Source organism: Cherax quadricarinatus, chromosome 14 (assembly GCF_038502225.1).
Source record: "Cherax quadricarinatus isolate ZL_2023a chromosome 14, ASM3850222v1, whole genome shotgun sequence".
In the NCBI taxonomy this organism is placed as follows: domain Eukaryota; kingdom Metazoa; phylum Arthropoda; class Malacostraca; order Decapoda; family Parastacidae; genus Cherax; species Cherax quadricarinatus.
Window position 1 is genome coordinate 48,647,908 of NC_091305.1, and position 19,047 is coordinate 48,666,954.

The window sequence follows — 19,047 nt, forward strand, 5'->3', positions numbered from 1 at the left end:
ATTTTCCAGGTGTATATAATCATGTATCTCTCCCTCCTGCGTTCCAGGGAATACAGGTTTAGGAACCTCAAGCGCTCCCAGTAATTGAGGTGTTTTATCTCCGTTATGCGCGCCATGAAAGTTCTCTGTACATTTTCTAGGTCGGCAATTTCACCTGCCTTGAAAGGTGCTGTTAGTGTGCAGCAATATTCCAGCCTAGATAGAACAAGTGACCTGAAGAGTGTCATCATGGGCTTGGCCTCCCTAGTTTTGAAGGTTCTCATTATCCATCCTGTCATTTTTCTAGCAGATGCGATTGATACAATGTTATGGTCCTTGAAGGTGAGATCCTCCGACATGATCACTCCCAGGTCTTTGACGTTGGTGTTTCGCTCTATTTTGTGGCCAGAATTTGTTTTGTACTCTGATGAAGATTTAATTTCCTCATGTTTACCATATCTGAGTAATTGAAATTTCTCATCGTTGAACTTCATATTGTTTTCTGCAGCCCACTGAAAGATTTGGTTGATGTCCGCCTGGAGCTTTGCAGTGTCTGCAATGGAAGACACTGTCATGCAGATTCGGGTGTCATCTGCAAAGGAAGACACGGTGCTGTGGCTGACATCCTTGTCTATGTCGGATATGAGGATGAGGAACAAGATGGGAGCGAGTACTGTGCCTTGTGGAACAGAGCTTTTCACCGTAGCTGCCTCGGACTTTACTCTGTTGACGACTACTCTCTGTGTTCTGTTAGTGAGGAAATTATAGATCCATCGATCGACTTTTCCTGTTATTCCTTTAGCACGCATTTTGTGCGCTATTACGCCATGGTCACACTTGTCAAAGGCTTTTGCAAAGTCTGTATATATTACATCTGCATTCTTTTTGTCTTCTAGTGCATTTAGGACCTTGTCGTAGTGATCCAATAGTTGAGACAAACAGGAGCGACCTGTTCTAAACCCATGTTGCCCTGGGTTGTGTAACTGATGGGTTTCTAGATGGGTGGTGATCTTGCTTCTTAGGACCCTTTCAAAGATTTTTATGATATGGGATGTTAGTGCTATTGGTCTGTAGTTCTTTGCTGTTGCTTTACTGCCCCCTTTGTGGAGTGGGGCTATGTCTGTTGTTTTTAGTAACTGTGGGACGACCCCCGTGTCCATGCTCCCTCTCCATAGGATGGAAAAAGCTCGTGATAGGGGCTTCTTGCAGTTCTTGATGAACACAGAGTTCCATGAGTCTGGCCCTGGGGCAGAGTGCATGGGCATGTCATTTATCGCCTGTTCGAAGTCATTTGGCGTTAGGATAACATCGGATAGGCTTGTGTTAATCAAATTTTGTGGCTCTCTCATAAAAAATTCATTTTGATCTTCGACTCTCAGTCTGGTTAGCGGCTTGCTAAAAACTGAGTCATATTGGGACTTGAGTAGCTTACTCATTTCCTTGCTGTCATCTGTGTAGGACCCATCTTGTTTAAGTAGGGGCCCAATACTGGACGTTGTTCTCGATTTTGATTTGGCATAAGAGAAGAAATACTTTGGGTTTCTTTCGATTTCATTTATGGCTTTTAGTTCTTCCCGCGATTCCTGACTCCTAAAGGATTCTTTTAGCTTAAGTTCGATGCTTGCTATTTCTCTGACCAGTGTCTCCCTATGCATTTCAGATATATTGACCTCTTTTAGCCGCTCTGTTATTCTTTTCCGTCGCCTGTAAAGGGAGCGCCTGTCTCTTTCTATTTTACATCTACTCCTCCTTTTTCTTAGAGGAATAAGCCTTGTGCATACATCGAGTGCCACCGAGTTAATCTGTTCTAGGCATAAGTTGGGGTCTGTGTTGCTTAGTATATCTTCCCAGCTTATATCGGTTAGGACTTGGTTTACTTGGTCCCACTTTATGTTTTTGTTATTGAAGTTGAATTTGGTGAATGCTCCCTCGTGACTAATCTCATTTTGTCGGTCTGGGGCTCCGCGCATACATGTCTGAACCTCAATTATGTTGTGATCTGAGTATATTGTTTTTGATATGGTGACATTTCTTATCAGATCATCATTGTTAGTGAAGATGAGGTCTAGTGTATTCTCCAGTCTAGTAGGCTCTATTATTTGCTGGTTTAAATTGAATTTTGTGCAGAGATTTAAAAGCTCGCGTGAGTGTGAGTTTTCATCAGAGCTGCCTCCTTGTGTTATTGCTGCAACAATATTATTTGCTATATTCCTCCATTTTAGGTGCCTTAAGTTGAAATCCCCCAGGAGCAAGATGTTGGGTACAGGAGCTGGAAGATTTTCCAGACAGTGGTCAATTTTTAACAGCTGTTCCTGGAATTGCTGGGATGTTGCATCCGGAGGCTTGTAGACTACCACAATGACTAGGTTTTGGTTCTCGACCTTTACTGCTAAAACTTCCACTACATCATTTGAGGCATTAAGCAGTTCTGTGCAAACAAGTGACTCTGCAATGTACAGGCCAACCCCCCCCCTTTTGCCTGTTCACTCTGTCGCATCTGTATAGGTTGTAACCTGGGATCCATATTTCGTTGTCCAAGTGATCCTTTATGTGGGTCTCAGTGAAAGCCGCGAACATTGCCTTTGCCTCTGCAAGCAGTCCACGGATGAAAGGTATTTTGTTGTTTGTTGCTGGCTTTAGACCCTGTATATTTGCAAAGAAGAATGTTATCGGACTGGTGGTATTGTTGGTACTGGGGGGGGATTTTTTTTCCAGCATTAGTATCTGTATCTGTTGGTTTGGAGTGGAGGCCATCGACTGTGGTTCCACTCCAGGAATGACTGGATTTGGTGTACGATTTCTGCCATTTCCTGCCAGTTTTTTTTCCTTCCTGGCACTAAAAAACCTCTCCCTCTTGAGTGGCTGTGGCTACCCAGGTTTTCCCATGGCCTGGATGTTTTGTATCTTTTTGTCCCCTTTAGATGGTATGCCTGGCAATTTAAGTTATAGCACAGTCTTTCCTGTACTGAAGAGGTACACAGTTCAGGGTGAAAAAGCTTACAGGAAGGGAGTTTGCATTTTCCTGTTGTCATATGGGCATGGCATTTTCTAGGGTGGTCATAGTTGCATGTCCCATCTGTTTTTCCAGATTTCCCATGCCAGCAGATACCGAGTGCATAGTATGTGCACAGGCTTGGTTTCCGTTTGCCTTGGGTTTCTGTGACTGTATTCCCTGTTGGTGCATGTTTCCCTGTCTTACTTCTATCCTCCCTAGCACCAACAATGGAGCTCCCACCAGTTGTTTTTGGTAGTATATCCTCACTATTGCTAGTGGAGTCCTCTTGTTTGCTATTTCCTGCGGTATTTCTAGTTTGCAATATTGGTTTTATCTTATCTTTGACTACACTTGTTTCCCTACTATGGCTCCTGTCCCCTATGAGGTCATTTATATGTATTCCTTCCTGCGTATAATTCCCGACTACCTGGACAAAATCTCCAGCTTCACCATTACTGTCTCCCAGGACAGCATCTCCAGCTTCACCATTACTGTCTCCCAGGACAGCATCTCCAGCTTCACCATTACTGTCTCCCAGGACAGCACCTCCAGCTTCATCATTACTGTCTCCCAGGACAGCACCTCCAGCTTCACCATTACTGTCTCCCAGGACAGCACCTCCAGCTTCACCATTACTGTCTCCCAGGACAGCACTATCAGCCCCACATTTACTGACTACCAGAACTTCATCTCCAGCCTTACAGTTTCTGACTACATGGCCAGTATCAAGGGCAGTACCATTCAGCCCTGACTTTTTATGTTCCCATCTGTTGTAGAAAGCCTAAGAATTTAAAGCTAGTAGCTACTATTATACATTTCTTTGCATTCAACTTAAATCCTGCTTTATCCAGTAGTTTAAGTGTTTCCACAAGGTTGTCCACATGTTCTGGAAATGACCGGGAGTAGACCACCACATCATCAAGATACGCTAGTGAGTGTCTACCCTACACAGGGCTGAGGATGATGTTTATAGCTCTTTGGAAGCTAGAGGGCGTGGTTTTTAACCCTTTCAGGGTCCGTCCCGTAGATCTACGGCTTTACGTTCAGGGTCCAAACCGTAGATCTACGTCATGAGCTCAGCTCACTCTGATAAACTGTGAGTGGTACATTTGGGCCAAATATGAGAGAATACATCTATGTGGTATGTGTGCACCACATAAAACAGATCCTGCAGCACACTGTGTATAATGAGAGAAAAAAAACTGAAATCATGATTTTTCGATTAAAACGGCAACTTTGCAGTGTTTTTTTGTGTGTTTTTTATAGTTGTATTTGCGATTTCTTGGTCTCATTTGATAGAATGGAAGACATATTACAGAAATAGAGATGATTTTGATTGTTTTAGCACTGGAAATGGCTTGAAACTGAGCTCAAAGTAGCAGAAATGTTAAATTTTTGCCGATGTTCAAGAGTAAATAAACGACCTCAAACGTCTAATACACGCCAGCTGGTGGGTCTAATATGCATTCACAAATATGGTGATGATATTTAGACAATTATTACAGTATTGCATAACAGTAAATCTTCTATTTTTTGGTGTGAATAAAAATTCATTATGTGAATAAAAAATCAAAATGGAATTTATTTGTAAAGCCTCAAAACGTAACTAATGAACAAAGGAAATGCTAGTTTAGTTCCAGGAATACCTACATTGTTTATTCTGGACCCTATTTTGAAATTGGAATATTTTGAACTTTGTGTTAAATTGGCCATGTTAACAATTTCTGATCACTTTAATTTGTAGTTGAAACAGTTGACTTGGCGATTTCTTGTGCTCAATCAATAGAATAGAAGTAATACTAGTGAAATAGCTAAGAATTTGGTTGACTGGAATGATGTAATTGGCCTAAAATGGGAGTCAAAATCGGCAAAATCTCCGATTCGTAAATATCGCTGACACATCAAAATTCGCGAGAGCATAATTTCGCCAATTTTCCATCAAATTTTGTACTTTTTGTTTTATTACCTTCACAAAAAGATTCTCTACCATTTCATAAGAAAAAATAAAAAAATTTTTTTTTTGAAAATTCTTGGACACCGGGGCACCACTTCAGATTTGAGCCTTGGACCCTGAAGGGGTTAACCCGTAGGGCATTCGTTTAAATTGGTATAATTTGGCCCCATCTGAGAATGCTGTCTTCTCTATCTTCCTTTGAAACGGGGATGGCCCAATAAGCTGACTTAGCGTCCAAAGTCGAAAAATACTTAGTTGTTCCGAATGAAAAGACTGGTTGGGGTATGGGCAGCAAGGAGGGAGAGAGATGAGGAGCAGAGGTTATTGTTTGGAAAGGGGAACCCCATCCATAAACTGGCGGTGGCGTTTTTTTTTTTAAGTCGGCCGTCTCCCGCCAAGGCAGGGTGACCCAAAAAGAAAGAAAATCCCTAAAAAGAAAATACTTTCATCATCATTCAACACTTTCACCTCACTCACACATAATCACTGTTTTTGCAGAGGTGCTCAGAATACAACAGTTTAGAAGTATATACATATAAAGATACACAACATATCCCTTCAAACTGCCAATATCCTAAACCCCTCCTTTTAAGTGCAGGCATTGTACTTCCCATTTCCATGGCTCAAGTCCGGCTATATAAAATAACTGGTTTCCCTGAATCCCTTCACTAAATATTACCCTGCTCACACTCCAACAGCTCGTCAAGTCCCAAATACCATTCGTCTCCATTCACTCCTATCGAGCACACTCATGCACGTTTGCTGGAAGTTCAAGCCCCTCGCCCACAAAATCTCCTTTACCCCTCCCTCCAACCTTTTCGAGGACGACCCCTACCCCGCCTTCCTTCCCCTACAGATTTATGCACACTCCATGTCATTCTACTTTGATCCATTCTCTCTAAATGACCAAACCACCTCAACAACCCCTCTTCAGCCCTCTGACTAAAACTTTTATTAACTCCACACCTCCTAATTTCCACACTCTGAATTTTCTGCATAATATTTACACCACATATTGCCCTTAGACAGGACATTTCCACTGCCTCCAACCGCCTCCTCGCTGCAGCATTTACAACCCAAGCTTCACACCCATATAAGAGTGTTGGTACTACTATACTTTCATACATTCCCTTCTTTGCCTCAATAGATAACATTTTTTGCCTCCACATATACCTTAGTGCACAACTCACCTTTTTTCCTTCATCAGTTCTATGATTAACTTCATCCTTCATAAATCCATCCACTGACACGTCAACTCCCAAATATCTGAAAACATTCACTTCTTCCATACTCCTCCCCAATTTGATATCCAATTTTTCTTTATCTAAATAATTTGATACCCCTCATCACCTTACTCTTTTCTACGTTCACTTTCAACTTTCTACCTTTACACACACTCCCAAATTCGTCCACTAACCTTTGCAATTTTTCTTTAGAATCTCGAATAAGCACAGTATCATCAGCAAAAAGTAACTCTCAATTCGCATTTTGTATTTAATTCCCCTTAATTTAATCCCACCCCTCTCCCGAACACCCTAGCATTTACTTCTTTTACAACCCCATCTATAAATATATTAAACAACCATGGTGACATTACACATCCCTGTCTAAGACCTACTTTTACCGGGAAGTAGTCTCCCTCTCTTCTACACACCCTAACCTGAGCCTCACTATCCTCATAAAAACTCTTTACAGCATTTAGTAACTTACCACCTATTCCATATACTTGCAACATCTGCCACATTGCTCCCCCATCCACTCTATCATGTGCCTTTTCTAAATCCATAAATGAAAATGTCTGTATTTAACATAAAATAAGACATTTAATGTTCCTAAGAGTGATTATTATTAGTATTACGTAATGTTTTCCCTCCACCTGGCAACCACCCCTCCATAACATATAAACAACATGTTTATATGCTATGTAACGTGTTTCTTATATAATTTTGAAGAAAATGTAATGGATGAATTAATGAAAATGTCTATATTGACGTAAAATTAGACATTTAATGTGCCTTAGAGTGATTATTATTACATAATAGAGACGTGCTCACTTGCCGTATAAAAAGTTTTGGGCATAATTTGAGATCGCTGTATTAGCGGAATGCCATAAAGCGTGGCCCTACTGTATAATCAAATTGGACAGGAAATGGCAGATGCTTCTGCGGTTGCCTCTGCCACCATATTATGGCCTATTTTATTCATTCTAGAGTATATATCATGTTTCTGTGTTTATTATATTGCTTATTATATCATATTAGATGAATTGTGATAAATAAATAAGCCGTACAGTTAATAATAGCATGGTATTCAAGTATTTTTTCTCGTGTGTCCAGAGTGCAGAAACGAATTAATGGCTTTTCAGTTAATTTAAATGAGGAAAATTAATTTGAGATACAAGTAAATTGTGTTACGAGCTAGTTCCTAGAACTGATTAAACTCGTAAGTCAAGGTTCCACTGCTTTTCATTGGGGGAATGTTACATCTCCTGCTGAGTCTTTTGCTTTCATAGGGAGTGATTTTTGTGTGCATGTTTGGTGTTAATCCCTCTAGGATTTTCCAAATGTTTATTATCTTGTACAGTGGACCCCCGCTTAACGATCACCTCCAAATGCGACCAATTATGTAAGTGTATTTATGTAAGTGCGTTTGTACGTGTATGTTTGGGGGTCTGAAATGGACTAATCTACTTCACAATACAGTGGACCCCCGGTTAACGATTTTAATCCGTGCAAGAGGGCTCATCGTTATGCGAAATAATCGTTATGCGAATGAATTTTCCCCATAAGAAATAATGGAAATCAAATTAATCCGTGCAAGACGCCCAAAAGTATGAAAAAAAATTTTTTTTACCACATGAAATGTTAATTTTAATACACACAAACTGAAAAAGGCATGCACAATTAAATGACACTTACTTTTATTGAAGATCTGGTGATGATTGATGGGATGGGAGGAGGGGAGAGAGTGTGTTAGTGTTTAGAAGGGGAATCCCCTTCCATTAGGACTTGAGGTAGTAAGTCCTTTTCTGGGGTTACTTCCCTTCTTCTTTTAATGCCACTAGGGCCAGCTTCAGAGTCACTGGACTTCTTTCGCACAAGATATCTGTCCATAGTGGCCTGTACCTCTCGTTCCTTTATGACTTGCCTAAAGTGTTTCACAACATTGTCAGTGTAATAATCACCAGCACGGCTTGCAATAGCTGTGTGAGGGTGATTTTCATCCATGAAGGTTTGCACTTCAAGCCACTTTGCACAGATTTCCTTAATCTTTGAAGTAGGCAACTTCTTCAATTTCTCTCTCCCCTCCTCCGAAGCAATTTCCTCAGGTGTGGCCTCTTGCTGTTGAAGTTGATCTAGCAGCTCATCAGTGGTTAGTTCTTCATTGTCCTCCTCCACCAACTCTTCCACATCCTCCCCACTAACCTCCAACCCCAAGGACTTTCCCAATGCCACAATGGATTCCTCAACTGGCACAGGATTCTCAGGGTTAGCCTCAAACCCTTCAAAATCCCTTTTGTCTACACATTCTGGCCACAGTTTCTTCCAAGCAGAGTTCAAGGTCCTCTTTGTCACTTCCTCCCAAGCCTTACCTATAAGGTTTACACAATTGAGGATATTAAAGTGATCTCTCCAAAACTCTCTTAGAGTCAGTTGAGTTTCTGAGGTCATTACAAAGCACCTTTCAAACAGAGCTTTTGTGTACAGTTTCTTGAAGTTGGAAATAACCTGCTGGTCCATGGGCTGCAGGAGAGGAGTGGTATTAGGAGGCAAAAACTTCACCTTAATGAAGCTCATGTCCCCATAAAGTCGCTCTGCCACGTCTGTAGGATGACCAGGGGCATTGTCTAACACCAGGAGGCACTTAAGTTCTAATTTCTTTTCAGTTAGGTAATTTTTCACATTGGGGGCAAATGCATGGTGTAACCAGTTATAGAAAAATTCCCTAGTGACCCATGCCTTACTGTTTGCCCTCCACAGCACACACAAATTATCCTTGAGGACATTCTTTTGCCTGAACGCTCTGGGAGTTTCAGAGTGATACACTAATAAAGGCTTCACTTTGCAATCACCAGTAGCATTGGCACACATCAACAAAGTAAGCCTGTCTTTCATAGGCTTATGTCCTGGGAGTGCCTTTTCCTCCTGAGTAATGTAGGTCCTGCTTGGCATTTTCTTCCAGAACAGGCCTGTTTCATCACAATTAAACACTTGTTCAGGTTTCAGTCCTTCAGTTTCTATGTACTCCTTGAATTCCTGCACATATTTTTCAGCCGCTTTGTGGTCCGAACTGGCAGCCTCACCATGCCTTATCACACTATGGATGCCACTACGCTTCTTAAATCTCTCAAACCAACCTTTGCTGGCCTTAAATTCACTCACATCATCACTAGTTGCAGGCATTTTTTTAATTAAATCGTCATGCAACTTCCTAGCCTTTTCACATATGATCGCTTGAGAGACGCTATCTCCTGCTATCTGTTTTTCATTTATCCACACCAATAAGAGTCTCTCAACATCTTCCATCAATTGCGATCTTTGTTTCGAAAACACAGTTGAACCTTTGGCAAGAACAGCTTCCTTGATTGTCTTTCTGGTGCCCACAATAGTAGCGATGGTTGATTGGGGTTTCTTGTACAGCTTGACTAGGTCGGCTATACGCACTCCACTTTCATACTTATCAATTATCTCTTTCTTCATCTCTATAGTAATTCTTACCCTTTGAGGTGTAGGGTTGGCACTAGAAGCTTTCTTGGGGCCCATGGTCACTTATTTTCCAGAAACAGCACCGAAAATACTGTAATAATACGAAATATTCCGAGTGTATGCTTGGATGTTACCGCGGAGGCTGGCTGGTAAACAATGGGACGGAGCGGCACATGTGAGGCTGGCTGAGGGCACATTGGACGCGTCTCGGACGAAAATCGGTATGCGGGTTTTTAATCGGTATGCGGGGCAAAAATTTTGCGATAAAAGTAATCGTTATGCGGAAAAATCGCTATGCGATGCCATCGTTATGCGGGGGTCCACTGTATTCCTTATGGGAAAAAATTCGGTCAGTACTGGCACCTGAACATACTACTGGAATGAAAAAAGTTCGTTAACCGGGGGTCCACTGTATTTCTCTCACCTGGATTCCAGGGAATATAAATCAAGGGACTTAACTGTTCCCAGTAATTTAGGTGCCTTATTGTACTTGTGTGTGCTGTGAAAGTTCTTTACACATTCTCCAGGTCAGGAATTTCACCTGCCTTGAAGGGGGCAGTTAGTGTACAGCAGTATTATTCATAAAGAAATCATTTAGATTGTCGACCCTTAGTCTGGGTAATGGCTCACTGAACACTGAGTTGTATTGGGACTTTAGTATCTCACTCATTTCTTTGCTGTCATCTGTGTATGTCCTATCTCACCTAAGCAAGGGCCCAATACTGGATATTGTTTTTCCCTTAGATTTGGCATAAGAGAAGAAGTATTTTTTCAGTTTCCTTTATGGCTTTTAGTTCTTCCTGTGATTCTTGTCTCCTGCAAGATTCCTTCAGCTTAAGTTCGATATTTATTTCACTGACCAGTGAAATAACAAATATTGTATTTCACATATATTGGCCCCTCTCAGCAGCTCTGTGATTCTTCGCCTTTGTCTGTATAGGGAGCGTCTCTCTCTCTCTCTCTCTCTCTCTCTCTTTCTAATTTATATCTTCCCTTTCTTTTTCTTAACCCTTTCAGGGTCCAGAGGCCAAATTTCAAAGTGTGCACCAGGGTCCAAGAATTTTCAAAAAATAAATTTATTTTTTCATATGAAATGGTAGAGAATCTTTTTCTGGAGGTAATAAAACAAAAAGTATGAAATTTGATGGAAAATTGATGAAATTATGCTCTCGTGAATAATGTATTGACGTGTCAGCGATATTTACGCATCGGCGATTTTGCCAACTTTGACTCCTATTTTTGACCAATTGCATTATTTCAATCAACCAAATTCTTAGCTATTTCACTAGTATTACTTCTATTCTATCGATTGAGCACAAGAAATTACGAAGTCAACTGTCTCAACTACAAAATAAAGTGATTGGAAATTGGTAATTTGGCCAATTTAATGCAAAGTTCAAAATATTCCAATTTCAAAATAGGGTTCAGAATAAACAATGCAGGCATTCCTGGCACTAAACTAACATTTCCTCTGTTCATTAGTTATGTTTTCAGGCTTTACAAATGAATTCCATTTTGATTTATTATTCACATAATGAATTTTTATTCAAACCAAAAAATAGAAGATTTACTGTTATGCAATATTGTAATAATTGAATAAATAATATCAGCACATTTGTGAACATATATCAGATCCACCAGCAGGCATGTATTAGACGTGTGAGGTCGTTTGTTTACTCTTGAGCATCGGCAAAAATTGAACATTTCGGCTACTTTGAGCTCAGTTTCAAGCCATTTTCAGTACTAAAACCAATCAAAATCATCTCTATTTCTGTAATATATCTTCCATTCCATCAAATGAGACCAAGAAATTGCAAATACAACTATAAAAAGTATATGAAAAAATACTACAAAGTCGCTGTTTTGATCGAAAATTACAGTATTAGTTTTTTTCTCTCGTTATGCACTGTGTGCTGAAGGATTCATATAGACGTATTCTCTCATATCTGGGCCCAAATTTACTGCTCACAGCTTATCAGAGTGAGCTGAGTTCATGGAGTAGATCTACGGTTTGGACCCTCAACATAAAGCCGTAGATCTACGGCATGGACCCTGAAAGGGTTAATGGAATGTGCCTTGAGCAGATGTCAAGAACTACAGAGTTAATTTTTTCTAGGCTAAGGTTCAGATCCGTGTTGTTTAGGATATCTTCTCAGCTTGTTCCATTTAGGACTTGGTTGACTTGTTCCCATTGTATATTTTTGTTATTGAAGTTGAATTTTGTGAAGACACCCTCATGACTGATCACATTTTGCTGGTCAGGAGCCATGTGCATACATGTCTGTACCTCTATTATGTTGTGATCTGAGTGTATTGTCTTCGATACGGTTATATTACGTATCAGATAGTCGTTGTTAGTGAAGATGAGGTCCAGCGTTTTTTCTAGTCTTGTAGGCTCTAATATTTGCTGGTTTAAGGTAAATTTGGTGCAGAGATTTAATAGATTGTGTGTGTGAATTTTCATCTGAGCTGCCTCCTGGGGTGATCTCTGCTAAAATGCTATTTGCTACACTTCTCCATTTTAGGTGTCTCAAGCTGAAATCTCCCAGTAGCAAGATGTTTGGGGCAGGAGTTGGGAGATTTTCCAGACAGTGTTCCTGGAATTCCTGGGAAGTTGCATCCAGAGGCTTGTATACAACCACAGTGACAAGGTTTTGGTTTTCAGTCTTTACTGACAAAACTTCAACTACATCATTTGAGGTGTTTAGTTGTTTTGAGCAAATGAGCGACTCTGTGACGTATAAGCCAACCCCCCCTTGTTGCCTGTTTAGTCTGTCACATCCAAATAGGTTGTAACCTGGGATTCGTGAAAGTTGCAAACATTGCATTTGACTCTGTGAACAGTCCCTTGTTGTAAGGAATTTTGTTTGTTGACGGCTTTAGACCCTGTATATTTGTGAAGACAAATGTCATTATATTGATGGAATTTAGGGGGGTTTTATTTGCTGGCTCTAATATCTGTTGTTCTGGAGTGGAGGGCAGTGACTGTGTCTGTTCGTGAAGTGTTTTCAGTTGGTGTAAGATTTCTGTCATTTCTTGCCAGTCTTTTTTCCTTTCCAACACTAAAAAAAAACTCCTCCTCCAGAGAGGTTATGACTCTCCTCTTTTGTTTCCCATAATCTGGCTGGTCTGTCTTCTTGTCCCCTTTAGATGATGTGCCTAGCAGTATAGGTTGTTGCATTTTCTTTCATGGAGTGACGAGGTACACATTTTGGTGTAAAATAAGTTACAGGAAGGGGAGTTTCACCTTCCTGTTGTCATGTGGGTGCAGCATTTTTTGGGGATGGTCAAAGGTGCATGTCCCACCTATTTTACCAGATATACCATGCTCACAGATACCCAAGGCATAGAATTTGCATTGATTGGAATTTTGTTTGCTAGGACTTTTTTGTGGCTGCATTCGCTGCTGGTGCATTTTTTGTTTCCCCTCTACCTATTGCCCCTGTATGGACATCAGTGCTTCCACCAGATTTTACTGGTAATGTGTCAACACTATTATGTCATGTAGGGGGGTATTGGAACGTACGGATAATCGGGGAATATGCAAGTAATCAGAGGGAGTAGGCAGGAGAGTCTGAATCGAGTGATTAGCGGCGAGCGGTAGGTAATGTGAGGTCACTGGTGACTACACCTTCACCTCTTATTACTCTACCCACCACACTACTCACCCTCTCACTACTTGAAATAAAATAATGAATAAAAGAGCAAATAACAGGGACAGTGAATATTACTATTCTACTCAAACAGTTTATTATTAAGTCCTTGTACAATAATATATTCGGGAACAGGAGAACATTATTGGGGTTTAGATAAATGGGGTGGTACATATAAGCAGTGAGACAGGGAACAAAATCAACTTGACAAAAATGAATATAACTTACAATATAGTACAGAGGACAGCTCACCACAGGAACTAAGCCACAGGTCCCAAGACCTACACAACACGAGTACTGCTCCTAGCCAGTACTATGCCCAATGTCTCCAACAGTCTCTTCCAGAGACTTCAGCAGCCTTCTCCCGAGCTCTGCACCTCAGCAGCATCTCCTCTCGAATCTCTCTGCTCAGAGCTCTGCACACAGCAGCAGCTCTGCTCAAAGTCTCTCTGCTCAGAGCTCTGCACACAGCAGCAGCTCTGCTCGAAGTCACTCTGCTCAGAGCTCTGCACACAGCAGCAGCTCCACTTGAAGTCTCGATCATGCTCTTCCTTGGACTTATATGGTGGTCCAAGCAGCCTCCACAATGAGGTGTGCACCACGTTACAACATGATGCTGAGATCTGATGCCAGTGACGAACAAAGGAGCTGAGCCTTAAGCCGAAAAGGCGTGGCTAATATCTGTTTGCCAAGGCCAGGTGTGACCATATAATTGGTTAAATTAGGTCTCTCTAGAGACCTCACAAGCCCAGCTGAACTACATCATAATTAGGTGTGCTTATTGCAGAGATTTAGCAGCTCAGGTGTGTGTGACTTTTCATCTGCACTGCCTCCAGGGATTGTTTTTATATTAACCCTTTCAGGGTTTTTGACATACTAGTACAGTGGACCCCCGCATAACGATGGCATCACATAGCGATTTTTCCGCATACCGATTACTTTTATCGCAAAATTTTTGCCGCGCATACCGATTAAAAACCCGCTTACCGATTTTCGTCCGAGACGCGTCCAATGTGCCCTCAGCCAGCCTCACATGTGCCAGCCGTCCCATTGTTTACCAGCCAGCCTCCGCGGTAACATCCAAGCATACACTCGGAATATTTCGTATTATTACAGTATTTTCGGTGCTGTTTCTGGAAAATAAGTGACCATGGGCCCCAAGAAAGCTTCTAGTGCCAACCCTACACCTCAAAGGGTAAGAATTACTATAGAAATGAAGAAAGAGATAATTGATAAGTATGAAAGTGGAGTGCGTATAGCCGACCTAGTCAAGCTGTACAAGAAACCCCAATCAACCATCGCTACTATTGTGGGCACCAGAAAGACAATCAAGGAAGCTGTTCTTGCCAAAGGTTCAACTGTGTTTTCGAAACAAAGATCGCAAGTGATGGAAGATGTTGAGAGACTCTTATTGGTGTGGATAAATGAAAAACAGATAGCAGGAGATAGCGTCTCTCAAGCGATCATATGTGAAAAGGCTAGGAAGTTGCATGAGGATTTAATTAAAAAAATGCCTGCAACTAGTGATGATGTGAGTGAATTTAAGGCCAGCAAAGGTTGGTTTGAGAGATTTAAGAAGCGTAGTGGCATCCATAGTGTGATAAGGCATGGTGAGGCTGCCAGTTCGGACCACAAAGCGGCTGAAAAATATGTGCAGGAATTCAAGGAGTACATAGAAACTGAAGGACTGAAACCTGAACAAGTGTTTAATTGTGATGAAACAGGCCTGTTCTGGAAGAAAATGCCAAGCAGGACCTACATTACTCAGGAGGAAAAGGCACTCCCAGGACATAAGCCTATGAAAGACAGGCTTACTTTGTTGATGTGTGCCAATGCTAGTGGTGATTGCAAAGTTAAGCCTTTATTCGTGTATCACTCTGAAACTCCCAGAGCGTTCAGGCAAAAGAATGTCCTCAAGGATAATTTGTGTGTGCTGTGGAGGGCAAACAGTAAGGCATGGGTCACTAGGGAATTTTTCTATAACTGGTTACACCATGCATTTGCCCCCAATGTGAAAGATTACCTAACTGAAAAGAAATTAGAACTTAAGTGCCTCCTGGTGTTAGACAATGCCCCTGGTCATCCTACAGACGTGGCAGAGCGACTTTATGGGGACATGAGCTTCATTAAGGTGAAGTTTTTGCCTCCTAATACCACTCCTCTCCTGCAGCCCATGGACCAGCAGGTTATTTCCAACTTCAAGAAACTGTACACAAAAGCTCTGTTTGAAAGGTGCTTTGTAATGACCTCAGAAACTCAACTGACTCTAAGAGAGTTTTGGAGAGATCACTTTAATATCCTCAATTGTGTAAACCTTATAGGTAAGGCTTGGGAGGAAGTGACTAAGAGGACCTTGAACTCTGCTTGGAAGAAACTGTGGCCAGAATGTGTAGACAAAAGGGATTTTGAAGGGTTTGAGGCTAACCCTGAGAATCCTGTGCCAGTTGAGGAATCCATTGTGGCATTGGGAAAGTCCTTGGGGTTGGAGGTTAGTGGGGAGGATGTGGAAGAGTTGGTGGAGGAGGACAATGAAGAACTAACCACTGATGAGCTGATAGATCAACTTCAAGAGCAAGAGGCCAGACCTGGGGAAACTGGTTCAGAGGAGGGGAGAGAGAAATTGAAGAAGTTGCCTACTACAAAGATAAAGGAAATCTGTGCAAAGTGGCTTGAAGTGCAAACCTTCATGGATGAAAATCACCCTCACACAGCTATTGCAAGCCGTGTTGGCAACCTGTACACTGACAATGTTGTGAAACACTTTAGGCAAGTCATAAAGGAACGAGAGGTACAGGCCACTATGGACAGATATCTTGTGCGAAAGAAGTCCAGTGACTCTGAAGCTGGCCCTAGTGGCATTAAAAAAAGAAGGGAAGTAACCCCAGAAAAGGACTTACTACCTCAAGTCCTAATGGAAGGGGATTCCCCTTCTAAACAGTAAGAAGATAATGCTCTCCCCTCCTCCCATCCCATCAATCATCACCAGATCTTCAATAAAAGTAAGTGTCATTTAATTGTGCATGCCTTTTTCAGTTTGTGTGTATTAAAATTAACATTTCATGTGGTAAAAAAAAATTTTTTTCATACTTTTGGGCGTCTTGCACGGATTAATTTTATTTCCATTATTTCTTATGGGGAAAATTCATTCGCATAACGATTATTTCGCATAACGATGAGCCCTCTTGCACGGATTAAAATCGTTAACCGGGGGTCCACTGTACAGTGGACCCCTGCATAACGATCACCTCCGAATGCGACCAATTATGTAAGTGTATTTATGTAAGTGCGTTTGTACGTGTATGTTTGGGGGTCTGAAATGGACTAATCTACTTCACAATATTTCTTATGGGAACAAATTCGGTCAGTACTGGCACCTGAACATACTTCTGGAGAGAAAAAATATCGTTAACCGGGGGTCCACTGTATGTCTTATGCGCCAGTGTTGGTGACGTACTAGTTTGCATATATTCTAGCACCCTCAAATCAATCGGAAAAAGGCTGGTAGGCCTAGATGTGAAAGAATGGGCCCGCATGGTCAGTATGCCCAATATAAAAAAAACAATCCTGCAGCACACAGTGCATAATGAGAAAAAAAAAACTCTGACCGTATTTTTGGTTTAAAACAGCAACTTTGCAGTCTATTTTCGTTTGGGATTTATGGTTGTATTCTCGTTTTCTTGGTCTCATTTGATAGAATGGAAGATATATTACAGAAATAGAGATAATTTTGATTGGTTTCATGATGAGAAGTACCTTGAAATTGAGCGCAAAGTAGTGAAAATGTTTGATTTTTGCCGATGTTCAAGACTAAACAGATCATGCCACACATCCAATACACGTCAACTGGTAAGTTTAATATTCTTGCGCAAGTGCGCTGATATTATTTATACCATTTTTACAGTGATGCAGTAGTATACATAACAGTAAACCTTTTATTTTTTGTGAGAATAAAAATTCAAAATGGAAAGCAAAAGTAATGTAAGAGGGCCTGGAGACATGACTAATGAACAGATAAAATGTTATTTTAGTGCCAGGAATGTCTGTCTTGTTTATTCTGAACCCTGTTTTGAAATTGGCATCTTTTGAAATTTGTGTGAAATTGGCCAAATTGCCAATTTCTGACCACTTTATTAGGTAGTTGAAATCAGTAAATGTGCAGTTTCTTGTACTCAATCAATACAAAAAATGGAATTCTAGTGAAATAGCTATGATTTTAGTAGACTGAAACATTGGAATTGGCCAAAAATAGGGCTCAAAGTGGGTGAAATTGCCAATTTGTAAATATCGTTGATATCGCTAACTTTGTGAGAGCATAATTCCGTGAGTTTTCCATCAAATTTCATACTTTTGGTGTCATTATGACTGGAAAAAGATTTTCTCATCATTTCATAAGAAATTTTTTTTTTTTTTCTAATATTTTTTGACCCTGAGTGGGAGTTAAGGATCGAGGGTCTCGACCCTGAAAGGGTTAAAAGAGGCTTCTGTTCTGTACTTTATAAATAGTAATTCTACTTTTGTTAAAATTACCAAAGTTTGTTTTTAACACGAGAAATGTCTCACTGTGCACATCATGTATTTAGATGTCATGGCAGGCAAGCCAAAGGTTACAAATTCCAATGCTGTATGGGAAAATTCTTTTATTTAAATAAAGACTTTTAAAGTGACGATAAGATGTTAAAATACCAGATCAATATTTCCAGTTTTCTAGTGCATATCTGAAATGCTTAATTTGCTTTATTTTTTATATTTTGCAGGTGCCGGCCTGGGGGGTCAGGTGTGGTGGGCAGCGGGACCAATGGGGAAGTGCCTGTCTTGTCTAAAGGTCCCCCCACCCGCCCACCAGCACACTGTCTCTCACCATCCAACCTTACAACTCCCTCCTGCCCGGCACGAATATGAACGAACAAGAGGTAATTGAGCCATATTAATTAACCCTCTGACTGTCGCAACCCGAAATCCTGAAGTGTCTCCTGGTGTTAAAGAATTTAAAAAAAAAATTATTTTTTCTTATGAAAATGTTAAGATTAGTTTTCTGATTGTTTTAAGCCCAAAAAAACTTTTTTGCAATCAGTACTTACCGAGATATAGAGGCATAAAGTTGGCAGAAAATTAGCCGTGTATGGCAACAGCTATGAATGCCACTCGCCCAGTAAACTTTGGTTTACTTGCTCGTAATTCGAATGAGTTTTCGACCAAATTTCACACTTTTGGTGTCATTACCATCGGGAAAAGATTCTCTATCATTTCATAAAATTTTTTTTTTTTTTTTTTTCCAAAAATTTTGCGACATAGAATGACAGTTTCAGAAAGGGGCTTGCAACAGTCAAAGGGTTTATAAACACAACAGGACATCCGCTGCGCAGCCGACCTACCCCTATTATGTTCTTTAAATGTACCTGGGTATTTGTAGCTTACCCGTAGTTGCACCCGGTTATCCGTTGTCTTGATTGAAGCAGATGTGTTCTTTGAAGAATGTCGCACACACTCCGTTAGGATCGCAACACTCATTGTTACATTGTTCATCAAGATTTGTTCACCATAATGTCACTAAAGAAGCTGATCACACTTCTTTGTGTCTTGATATGATCTTTGAGATAGTTTTATGCACAAAAACGCACAGATTAGTGTTCATTGTTGGTTATCCCGGCATCAGTGTGAGCCCTAGCAGGGTCAGAAGCAATCTGACGTCACAGCCTCCTACGATGCCACAAAGCCCCTAGCACATAGAGGAAAAGCTGGCCTTGTACATTTCCCTTCCTT

At 40.9% G+C, this 19,047-nt stretch overlaps 1 protein-coding gene across 1 annotated transcript in view; it reads left to right on the plus strand.

Moving 5' to 3' along the window:
- The window catches only part of SCCRO3 (defective in cullin neddylation 1 domain containing SCCRO3), a 69,001-nt gene that overhangs the window by 9,572 nt on the left and 40,382 nt on the right, over positions 1-19,047 (plus strand). The window contains exon 2 of the mRNA XM_070084994.1: positions 18,042-18,197. Within this exon, the coding sequence (XP_069941095.1) occupies positions 18,083-18,197 (115 nt within the window). The 5' untranslated portion in view covers positions 18,042-18,082. The remainder of the gene's footprint in view (positions 1-18,041; positions 18,198-19,047) is intronic.